The sequence below is a fragment of the Aspergillus lentulus genome (assembly GCF_001445615.1).
Source record: "Aspergillus lentulus DNA, contig: Alt08, strain: IFM 54703, whole genome shotgun sequence".
In the NCBI taxonomy this organism is placed as follows: Eukaryota; Fungi; Ascomycota; class Eurotiomycetes; order Eurotiales; family Aspergillaceae; genus Aspergillus; species Aspergillus lentulus.
The window spans coordinates 1,354,145-1,365,835 of record NW_028322118.1 but is presented as its reverse complement, the minus strand read 5'-3'; the positions used below and the strand labels follow the sequence as shown (position 1 = coordinate 1,365,835).

At 51.5% G+C, this 11,691-nt stretch overlaps 3 protein-coding genes across 3 annotated transcripts; all 3 read left to right on the top strand.

Moving 5' to 3' along the window:
• Window positions 1–1,402: 1,402 nt before the first annotated feature.
• On the top strand, window positions 1,403–3,514 carry ALT_3714 (protein phosphatase regulator GAC1; the record flags this gene model as incomplete). The annotated part of the gene is made up of 1 exon (XM_033556356.2): window positions 1,403–3,514. One exon carries the CDS (start codon window positions 1,403–1,405, stop codon window positions 3,512–3,514), a length of 2,112 nt encoding a protein of 703 aa, XP_033412247.2.
• Window positions 3,515–5,214: 1,700 nt separating this feature from the next.
• Window positions 5,215–5,757, top strand: ALT_3713 (histone H4; the record flags this gene model as incomplete). The annotated part of the gene is made up of 2 exons (XM_033556357.1): window positions 5,215–5,224; window positions 5,456–5,757. The coding sequence occupies 2 exons, from the start codon at window positions 5,215–5,217 to the stop codon at window positions 5,755–5,757; spliced, it is 312 nt and encodes a 103-aa protein (XP_033412248.1).
• A 797-nt stretch (window positions 5,758–6,554) lies between these two features.
• Window positions 6,555–11,470, top strand: ALT_3712 (uncharacterized protein; the record flags this gene model as incomplete). The annotated part of the gene is made up of 3 exons (XM_033556358.2): window positions 6,555–6,590; window positions 6,681–8,046; window positions 8,820–11,470. 3 exons carry the CDS (start codon window positions 6,555–6,557, stop codon window positions 11,468–11,470), a joined length of 4,053 nt encoding a protein of 1,350 aa, XP_033412249.2.
• Between the last annotated feature and the right edge of the window lie 221 nt (window positions 11,471–11,691).

The following is an 11,691-nucleotide window of genomic DNA, read 5'->3' as shown; positions in this document are numbered from 1 at the left end:
TTGCCTGTAATTACCAATAATACACCATTTTCCCATCATCACCTCATCTGTCGTCCTTTTCCGGGCGCTGCGGCAACTATGAATGTGCAGTAGTACCTCTAGGTACATGCTTGGCCGACTTCCTCGCCTGATTCAACGGTCATGGCGGATAGCATTTTCCCCCCCTCTCTTTATCATCGTACAATAATAAAGATGAATAAAAAAATTGAAGTTGAAGCAGATCAGAAAGCAAACTAAAAGATGCAATACTACTAACTCCATACTGTAGTCTCAACGCTTAGGACTTCTCCCCTTAATCAATTTTGCCTCCACTTCTATCTCTCCGTTGATTAGTTCTTTGGTTCGCAAGAGGCTCATGTTTTAGATACCGGATTTTCCTGAGTTCTTTTTATTCTGGACCGTAGGTGATAGTCTACATCTGACCTTAGTACACGGGGGATCTGCTCTTCTTATCAATTGCTGTCATTCCTGTTTATTCTTTTATTACTGCTGCTCCCTCTTTTTCTTCAATTATCACTTATTCTTTTTTCGCCTCTCATATACTTCCCTCCCCCTCCATTACCATTCTTCTCTCTACTGACCTTACTTAATTCTTGTCCTCTTCCTATCCTCTCACAGCATTGGGGGTGTCCGTTATCGGTTTGCGCCTCGTTCCTTTTTCATGGCCCTGTAAAACCTTAAAAGTTCCTTCATCCTCCCATCTGCTCCAGTTGCCTTCCTACGACTTCCGGCCATCCTCTTGTTCACCACTTTTGCCTCTTCGCTAGATGTCGAGTCCACAAGGTATGTACATGCAGCTCGCAATTGTGCAATGTCAATGCTACACACCCTTTTCGCCATTGTTCTTTTTTTTTTCTTCGCTATCTTCCGAAAAGTTGAAAGGCGGTGATCCTTTTCTCGAATCCTATTTTATCCTGATTCCTCTTTTGTGTTACTCGAGGATTTGTACCGTGATACCTTCGTTGCCTCTCTCATCCCGGACAGTGACATGACTACGCTCCAACGCTCCTTCTACTGATAATGCAAACGCCCTTCCACCTCCAATCTTCCCCAATCTTCTGTCCGGTTCGTCTTTTGTCTCCACTGGGTCAGATCAATTCATCTTGGCAACGATCTACCCGCTTGACACCGTCATTTGCCTCTTGGGTGTGAGGTTGCACATCACCTAGATGCCCATTGCCACTGTCCTGCGTTTGTACAGTCTTGACAAAGGCGACCCTTCCCGGCTAACTCTTGGTCAGATTGTATTTACAGGGGCCGTTTCTTTGAACGACTCATCCTTTGATCTCTTCGTCTGTGGATCAAGGTTGCTCTCTTCACGCTGTATCTATCACAGCTTGTTTCATTCAGACCTTTCTATCGTCAGCCTGTATCTTGTGTCTAGCCACACAAGTCCGGCCGGATGCCATACACTGCGCCATTGAAGTCGTCGCCTTCTGCGCAGCACATTGAACATTCTCAACCCATCTCTCACTCTTGTCCCAGCTCACCACCATCGGTCGCTTCGAAAGCTGGGCGTCCGCACCTCCCACGTTCCTACTCATCTACCGCTTATGTTCGCAGGCACAGAAGGAGCCCGTCGAGCAGCAAGTCCTTTGTCTTCCCAGCTGCTGACAATCGTCCTCCTAAAACTAACCATGTTGTCGACACTCTGGCTAGTGTCCGACAATCCCCGCCTCCGATAAGCGATGCCATGATCCCTCCAGGGGCAGTGATATCTCCGCCGGAGTCGGCTCTGAATTCAAGTGATGAAGAGTTGACGCATCAGCACCGGGACGCACTGAAGCTGGAGGAACTCGAGGCGGCCGTGAGGTCCATTGAGCAGCGACGGACGCCTTCTCCGGAGAGGGAAGCAGCAGCAAAGAAGCCGTCGTCGAGTACGGCACCGCAGGAGTCTTCTCGCCCACCACTAACCAAGGAGGCTCGCAAAATCTCACACTCTCGGTCGGTAACCGAAAGCTCTATTTCCCAGAAGAACGAAGAAGCTTTGACAAGCTCGCCGGAAGAGAGTGAGAGGGACGATGAGCCCCAGAGGAAGCAGCCTATGGTGCGAAAGAAGTCAGGAGAACTTGTGAGACCCGCTCTTCGCCCTCCGTCGGCGCGGCGGCGGCCGTCTAGCATGCCGGGTACGCCCACCTACGCCAAGGCGGTGCATTTTGACTCTCAGCTCGAACACATTCGTCACTTCTTGCAGTTGGACAAGCCACAGGCGGTCAGTGCCAACACGTCTCCTGTGGAGGACTATAACAACGAAAGTGAATTTCCCTTTGAGGTGCCTTCCTTCGAGTGGGAGATTCGGCTTTCAAACTTCCCCAAGGATGTCTCCTCCAGAGCTTCTCAAAAGGTGCGACTCGAACGACTATTCCTGTCATCAGACAAGAATACATTGGTTGGCGTGGTGGCAGTTGCCAATCTGGCTTTTCATAAGCATGTTGCCGCTCGCTTTACCTTCGACTACTGGAGGACAGTCTCTGAAGTTACTGCGGAATACAGTGACGATGTCCGTCGGAAGCAAGCTCATGACGGCTATGACCGGTTTACCTTCAGCATCAAGCTCACTGACCATGCAAACTTGGAGCAGAAAACCATGTTTGTCTGCATCCGCTATAGCGTGGCTGGGCAGGAATTTTGGGACAACAACAATTTTATGAATTACCAAGTCAACTTCGTTCGGATCCCCCGGCCACGACCAGAGCCGCGGAGCCCGTCCGCTGCAAGCTCGCGCCCAGCTCTTCCTCGCAGCAAGAGCTTTGCTGGCGTCAACAGCCGTCCTTCTTCGATGCCTTCCTCGCTCGATGATTTTGATGAGGATATGAACGATTATTTATCCTTTGGTCGTCCTAAGAAAACCTTGAAAGAGGAATCTTCGCCCGAGAATCTGTTGAAGGAGGTTCACAGAATGTCTGCTTCCCGCGAGAAGCAAGCACGACAAGCGTTCGGCAATCGCTATGATTTTGGGGCCTCCTTGTCCGCCGTCATGCGGACCAAGCCCGCCCATGATCGCACGACTCTGACCGCTCGAGCAAAGTCTGACACTGTGAACGGGGACCCTGTCCCGGCGGGAGGTCTACATGTCAAGAAGGTGTCCCCAGTTAGCGAGGTCAGCTCGCAACTTGCACACTCGGAACACGTGAAGCCCTCGTCCCTCTTGTCCAGCAAACCCCACCATGATTCATCTGTGTACAAAGAACTCGTCGACAAGTTCTGTTTCTATGGATCCTCGAAGGGCTCCAATGGCACCAACGACTCGCTTAGTAACGGGAATTCGCATCCCGATTCTTCGAGCACATCCAGCACCTCCCCCGCACAATCCTTGTCGCCTCCTCTCTCACCGCGTTCGACAGAGGTCTTGGGCATCGACTATGGGAATAGCCGCTCGTCGTCTGCTAGCCCAGTCAGCTCAAGCCCCCGTGCAGCTTCGTCATCACCAACCCATTTCGACTATGCTCATCACCCTCACATGCAGAGCAACTTCTTGAAAGAGAGCCCGACTCCGGCAGTCATCAGAGGTTGAGTTCACGCTCTTCCATGACTACTGGTAAACAAATTGGGCCCATCTTCACCGTCATTGTACCTCTTCTCACGCTATGGTTGAAGGTCGCCCAGTACTTTGATACCCACTCGTGAGACGATCTATTCGAGAGATACATGCATCGACCCCCCTCAATCCACCATTTCTCTACCCGATCAGTTGTTTGCTGAGTTAGCAAGGGACCTATTGTCGCCATTGCTTATAACAGCTATGGCTTGTTAACCTGGTTTTAATACTCTTTTTTCCTTTCCTTTACTCTGGTGTTCAAGTAAAGTATTGAGGCCTTTCCCTTTGCGATGTACCATAAACCGCGGGGAAGTGCCTTGTACTTGCTTATTTTCCTCTTTTCCACGAAGCAATGATTACGGTGGAAAGCAAATTATGTTCATGCATGATTATGCTCAGTGTGGTCTTTTTGATATCAGTCTTGATTTGTTTGATGAGTACGATGATACGAATTTTCTTCTCTGCGTTTGTTCCTGCATAGTAGTCTGGTAGTCTGCTTAACAGCATTCTATGAGATGAAGCATTTGCAATCAGGAAAAGTTTCCACACAGTTTATGCTGTTGTTATTGAACATTGCTCAGCTTTAGTTGAGTTTCTGCATGGAGTTCGGGGTTCTGTGCTACATTTTGCCGTTTTTGCTATGGTGCTCTGGGCGGGTAACAATGCCTTTCTTGTATTGTCTGCCACATGTGGGTAGTTCTGGTATGATATGTGGAGGCTACGACAATTCTCAATACATTAAACACACGTTATTACAGTGTTCTGACTCAATATTTTCCTTTAGTCTTGTAGTCTTGTAGTCGACGCAAAACCGAGCACGTCCAGCTGCTGATGGTATGGATCATTACGTAACTTACGCTGAAGATGACCCCCTGTCAATATTCTTCTAACTCCATCCAAGGTCGCTGACTGACATATTTTGGTATTCTTAGATAATGTACTTCTCGAACGCGTCGGTCGAGTGAGAGGTATGAGAGAAGGATTGCCCGACATGATTAGGAGCGGCTGCAGGTTTAGATGTGGGGTGTCGGAAGGTAGAACCCCAGATGGCCTCGATCCTTGAGTGATTGCTGGGTCAAACTTCCGATTGGACTATCAGGGAGTGATCGTAAGAGATAGCATAATCACGCAACAGAAGACAGAATCCATGATTAGCATTGACTACGCATATCTATACTTTTCTGGCGTACAACTTCCCTTGGAGATAGATACCTTGCTAGAAACTTGACGTTGGTGATAGAGTGTGCCGCCAAGGCGTCACGTGACCATACCCGCCTGATGCGCCCACGTTGCTGGTTCACCCCGGCAAAACTGCGCCAGAAACCAACGGCAGAAACATGGACTTGAAAGCAGCCGTTCATAACGCCCTTTTTCCCATCCGCCTCCCGCCAATCATCTCGTCTCATTGCTTTTTGACCCTTCCAGATCAACCCCTGGGCTTAGTCATTCACTGAAACCGCGAAAAATCACGCTGTCGCTTGCTGACCGCCCCGAAGACCTATTTAAGGATACGCCTCCTTCGCCCCTGCTTCTTGACTTGCTCTCTTTTTCTTCCCTTTTACTACTACTCAATCCAGCCAGCGACGCGCCACATCTGCCATAAGCTCCGCAGGTCGTTTTCATCAACTTTCCATCTATTTTCTTATCATCTTATCTTTGAGTTTTTTATTTTCAATATGACTGGACGTAAGTATTATGTTTGATATGATCTTTTTCCTCTGTCGTGCTTATCATCCTTGGTTGTTGATGGCTTCCGGTTGAGATGGGTAATGATGATTCGCGGCTGGGTGCACGTGACATGTTGTCACTACCTCAGTCCAACGCGTCATCATATGTCTATGTCACCTCGACATTGACAGCCATTCGCTATCTCTTTCTTTAATCAAGACCACAGTGACTAACAATCATGTTTTACAGGCGGCAAAGGAGGCAAGGGTCTCGGCAAGGGTGGCGCCAAGCGTCACCGTAAGATCTTGCGTGACAACATCCAGGGTATTACCAAGCCCGCTATCCGCCGTCTCGCCCGTCGTGGTGGTGTCAAGCGTATCTCCGCCATGATCTACGAGGAGACTCGTGGTGTCCTCAAGTCCTTCCTCGAGTCGGTCATCCGTGATGCCGTCACCTACACCGAACACGCGAAGCGCAAGACCGTCACCTCTCTCGATGTCGTCTATGCCCTCAAGCGCCAGGGCCGTACCCTCTACGGTTTCGGTGGCTAAATGTTTACGCTTTGCTATTCGACATCACATCGAGTCCCGAGTCCTTGCTCCGATTCACTTGGCTTTCTCCGACCGCTGCTGTGTCTGGTTGAGTGCTTGGTGACCGGTTGATTGGGGGAAAGCCCGGAGACTTGTATATTGACTTCATACGTTTATGCTGTGATGCCTTTTTTTTTTTTTTTTTTTGGATCTTTTGAGGTTTATTTATGGGGTTTCAATGGGGTTTGGAATGGGCTAGTTTGATCTTGACAATCTGCTGCTGGTTTTATCATATGGGCTTGGAGGATCGGCTGGTTTGGGTCTTTTTTAAACTGCAGTGAATTGTTGATTCCTCGCTTCTTGGGGCTAGTGAATACAGTCAATTCTACTGAGGATGAAATGTCCTGATTGCGTAAGTTGTAGTGGGTGTAGCATGCCATCGAAAGGATTCCAGACAGATCACATGGTGTAGTCTGCGACCGTTGTATCGTGCACGGACCAACACGTGCGCATGACGTTATCTGCCCTGCGCTCCCTCCGCATGGTTGTTGGACCTCGGTCTTTGGCAAGAGTAATCAGACTATGACGGCTCGGACTTGGCGTGGCTGTCATAAATCAGAGAGTCCATCTCCTGCTTCGTTGATGGTACTGCAGTGTCTAACGTTGGCAATCGCGACCTGCTTTACACAGTACATATCTAACAGACCATAGTGCTACCGCATGTGGTCGATGTTCCTGACGAGCTATCAATTGACTTGCCACCGATTCTGCTCATCTTACCATTGATTAATTGCCGCTGTGTTTTTAAGTCGCTAATAATGTCAGAGTATAAAGTCGCCTACGAGTCTGAACTGGTACGTTTGTTATTGTTGATCTACAAGACCCGGGATTCGGGTCTTTCAATAGCACGTGAGCTTTACTGACTCGGGTGGCACTGGGAATAGGACTCGTATCAACTATACTATAGATATGATAATCCACCACCGGAAAAGGACTGGAAGAGAGCTGCGTTACGTGGTCCCGCTTTGCCTGCCGTGGGGAATGCAGTCGCGGGGGCCGTGGGAGCGGCTATATCCAATGTTGTCACGTACCCGCTCAGTCTGATTGTGACTCGACTACAGACGCAGGCTCAACGACGGACGAAGAAAAAGAACAAGACGGAATCCGAAGACGGGGAAGAGGAGGAGGAAGAGGAGTACACCGATGTGCTCGACGCAGCACGCAAGATCTACGCCAAAGAGGGTCTGGGGAGTTTCTACACGGGTCTTGCGCAGGACACAGCCAAGACAGTTGCTGACTCGTTTCTGTTTTTCCTTGCGTATGGCTTTTTCAGGCAGCGGAGGATCAGGGCTCGGTATGGCGATGGGCGGCGGGCGAAGCATGTCGTTCTTCCGATTCTCGATGAGTTGGCGATCGGGGTGCTGGCCGGCGCGTTTGCGAAGCTCTTTACCACGCCGCTCGCTAATATCGTGGCGAGGAAGCAGGCGACATCTGGCAAAAAGGCACTTTCGACGAAGGATATAGCTGCGCGGATCAAGTCTGAGAAAGGGCTGAGGGGGTTCTGGTCCGGGTATTCGGCGTCGCTCATTCTCACGCTGAATCCGTCGATCACTTTCTTCCTGAATGAGGTCTTGAAGTATGCGCTTTTGTCGCGGAATAAGCGGGGGAGACCGTCGCCGGCGACGACGTTCCTCTTAGCTGCCATCAGCAAGTCTGCTGCATCGTCGATCACGTACCCATTTTCCATGGCCAAGACAAGAGCGCAGGTCGATAGCTCGGGAAATAAGGAGAAACCGAGCAGCAAGAGTGTCTCCGAGGGCGGGGTTCCGTTTGCGCCTCAGATCATTTCCGATGTGCTGGCCATTGCGCACAACGAGGGTATTTCCGCGCTGTATGCAGGCCTTCCCGGGGAAGTTCTCAAGGGTTTCTTCTCGCACGGCTTCACCATGCTAGCAAAGGATGCAGTCTATTCGCTGATCGTGCAGAGCTACTATCTTCTTCTTATTGTCTTGAGGAGATATCCTACGCCCGAAGAACTGCTCCAACGCGCGCGCGAACAGGCCGAGGAATTCGCTGAAGCGGCCCGAGAGGGTGCGCGAGATCTGGCAGAGAAAGCTAAGGAAGGTGCCGAGGAGATGCTTGAGCATCACCCGGGTCATGTCTCTGTGGATACGGCTTCGAATGCTGGAGCCTCCGGTGTGGATGCCTCAACTGGATACCGCGTTGGCTCTGATGGGCCGTGGTCTGATACCAACCCGACCGCAGAGTTGGTGAGAGACTACGTGGAGGATGAGACGACAGAATGGAAGGGTATGTACCGTTGGTTCTGGGAGAAAACGAAAGCATGAACAAAACTGAGCTTGTTGGCTTGTTTGCCTATTTCTTACAATTGCGGTGTACGAGAACGGTGTCCGATATTTCATGGGTGATGAGCGTAGCATGTTCTGAATACATGGCATAAGTAATTTTAACTTAGCATACAAATTTATTGACTTTGAGAGCAAGACATAGTTTCAACAATGAATCCTTCGTACGAGTTCTAAGAATAGTGTACACTATCCAAGATCTCTCGTCCTTCAGTGGGGCCTTGACTCGCCGAGATCCACGGGACGCACCATCGCATCCAGCCCGACTGTTTACTTTCCCCTCATCAATCTATCGATCCGCTACCGATCTCTTCATATTTTACAGAGCTGATTTGGGGTGCTCTCCTTCCTCGTTTCTCATGTCAAACGAGTCTCGAGGGGGTCCTGGATTGCAGGACCTCGAGAAAGAACTGACTTGCTCGGTATGTACTCTGCATAATCATGCTTCTTGCGTCATTTGATCGGATCTTATCGACGGGTGGGATACCCACGAGGACCACAACGTCAACCCCCTTCCTTCGATCGCCGGCCTCGTGTTGGCGGTGGATAATCAGATAGTACTTGACAGATCAACATGGGCCATCTCTCTCAAAATTACTTGCGTGACTTCTCACTGACTGATCCCGGAACAATCACCATAGATCTGCACAGAACTGCTCTATCAACCTCTAACCCTCCTTAACTGTCTACACACCTTCTGCGGTTCCTGTTTGAAAGAATGGTTTGCTGCGCAGGCATCCCGTCGTCGGCCATCTTCATCCACCCCGCAATTCACCTGCCCAGCATGTCGAGCCGTAGTGCGCGATACACGACCCAATGCCACCGTTACTACGCTGTTGGACATGGTTCTGGCAGCCAATCCTGAGCGCGTCAAGTCGGCCGAGGAAAAGGATGAGATAGCTCAGAAATACAAGCATGGAGAGTCGGTGTTTCCTGTGCTTTTGTCTCCGGGGCAGGACGGTACCGTGGCGGACGACGAAGATCGACGATTGCTGGAGGAGGTTCGTGAACTGAGTTTGCGAGAGAACAGGACGGGGACAGGACAATCTTCAAGAAGCAGACAAGCCGAGAGCGTTGATGCGGATGGACGGAGAGCGGATGGGCGTTCCAGACGACGGCGTGAGGAGGAGCGTGTACTTCGCCGACAGCCTGCGGGCCGTACAGAGGACAACGCGGAGAGGACGAGGCGGATTGAGCATCAGTCCAGTCTGCGATCGCTGCTTAGCTTGTCTGATACCGAGACCATGCAAGAGGAGATCCTGCGACAGATCATCGAAGACGGACTGCTGAACGGTATCGACCTGGACAATCTTGGGCCGGCGCAGGAAGAGGAGTTGACTGAGCGCATCGCCGATGCTTATCGCCGAAGACATATGCGACGGCCGCGCTCACGGCAGAGACAAGGGGCGGATGAGGCGTCACAGACGTCGCCGCGACCGCGTGCGAGGTCGCAATCCGTGCAGAGACCACCGACGGCGTCCGCTCCACAGGCTTCCTCGAGGAATCCACCAGTGTCAAGGCCATATCTGCTGGAGCCACTTGTCTCGCGCTCAGATGGTTCTAATCATCAGCGGCGTCTTTCGGATCAGGGGACTCGAAGGAGGAGGACGTCGCCGGCTCCTGTCAATGCGGCGTCCACGTCGGAAGACACCTTGCGACCTGCTGCGAGGTCGTCCAGCGATATAGCTTCGGACCGCCCTCGTCCCTCTCAGTCCTCCCGAGCTCGCGCGGCCGAAATGTCGACTGCTCCGAGGCCGCGACGCGCAACAGCCTCGGAGCAGAACGTCCCGAATATATTCACCCCAGAAGCCAGGAACCGCGATCATCGGCAACATGTCTCGGGCAGACCACTGAATATTTCGCCTGCGTCGGTAGCTTCGCCGAGCACACCGAACAATTCTTTTTCTGCGCGCTTAGAACAGACCACAGCCGGATCACCTGTTTGTAGTTCTCTAGCACCGGCCGTAAGCAGTCCTGCCAACCAGCGCTCTCGACCCTCCTCTTCTCGATCCCAGGCCTCTCAACGTCCTTCAGCGACTTTTGCTGAACCATCCATCTCTTGCGACCGCTGTGGCAAGCAAAATATCCAATATGAGCTTCACAAAAAATGTCTACAGTGCAAAGATGGAAACTTCCATTTATGCCTGCGGTGCTATCGGCTCGGCCGCGGCTGTTTGCAATGGGCGGGTTTTGGTCCGTCTGCAGAAGCGAATTTTGACAAAATGCTTGCCTCCTCGAGCGGTCGGCCTATGCCGTCGCGCGAGATAGCGCATGTCTTGCAATTCTCCAGATATTCACGGCCGTCTGAGAATGTCCATCGCACAAGTGGCGGAACGGAGATGACTAGCGACGATCCAGCCCAGAGGTTGCAAACGGGACTCTTCTGTGACATCTGCCACGCTGTGGCAAATAAATGCTACTGGAAATGCAACGAGTGCAACCAGGGGGACTGGGGCTTCTGTAATAAATGTGTTAACCAAGGACGATGCTGCACGCACGCGCTTCTACCTGTCTGTCGACTTGCGCCTGGAGATCGCTCGAGCGTACCAGTATCGACCGGTAGTGACTCGACTGATGGACCTAACAATCCGTCGACTCCTTCTACATCCGCCGATACCGGGAACGAGGTATACAGAATCCTCTCTTTCTCAACCAAGTGTGACATCTGTACATACGCCATTCCAGCGTCAGCCACGAGGTTCCACTGTCACGAATGCAATGAGGGCGACTACGACGTGTGCGCAAACTGCTACCTCAAACTCGTCGCCACAGGCAAAATCAGCAAAGAAAACGGTCACAATGGCTGGCGCCGTTGTGTCAGAGGCCACCGCATGGTTGTTGTCGGCTTCGAAGACCACAACGAGGGCCAAAGAAGGGTCGTCGTGCGCGATCTCGTCGGCGGCCGTGCCCTGAAAGACGAACACGCAGCCGCCGTCCCATCCCCTGAAGTCGGAACCGGCGACTGGAGCTGGAAGGAAGGGTCTGAGCGACGGAAGAAAGCCTCCCGCGTGCGAACTTCTTGGACAACCACCAACAATGACCGCAGCAACTCATTCCCAGTCAGTGGCACTGGTGGTAGCGGCTCGGGCTCGGCCTCGGGTCCCAACTCCGAAACAGCCACGCCTACCAATTCCCATTCACCACCGTTCCTGCGCCGCTTCCCACCCGACGGTGGCATCGGGCTCATCGTCCATGCGCTCTGGTCGTGGTATCCCGAGGAAGATGTTCAGGATGAACTGATGTTCCCGCGCGGGGCGGAGATTACCGAGGTTGAGAACATCAACGACGATTGGTTCTGGGGCTGCTATGCTGGTCAGACGGGGCTGTTTCCCGGATCGCATGTTACTGTCGTTGGGGAGATTGTATAGTTTCTAATGTTTTGTCATGGATATAGCGTGTATGATCTGCTTATTCAAGTATTGCATGGGAAACGACTTATGATTGATGTGTGATGTGTAATGTGAACATAATGCGACGAGAAACATGGAATTGATGCGAGCTTTGCATTTCATCGATCTCTCTCTCTCTCTTTTCTTAGAATCATTGAGCAACGATCCGGTTGCTCAATCATATCATATCTCGATCATGG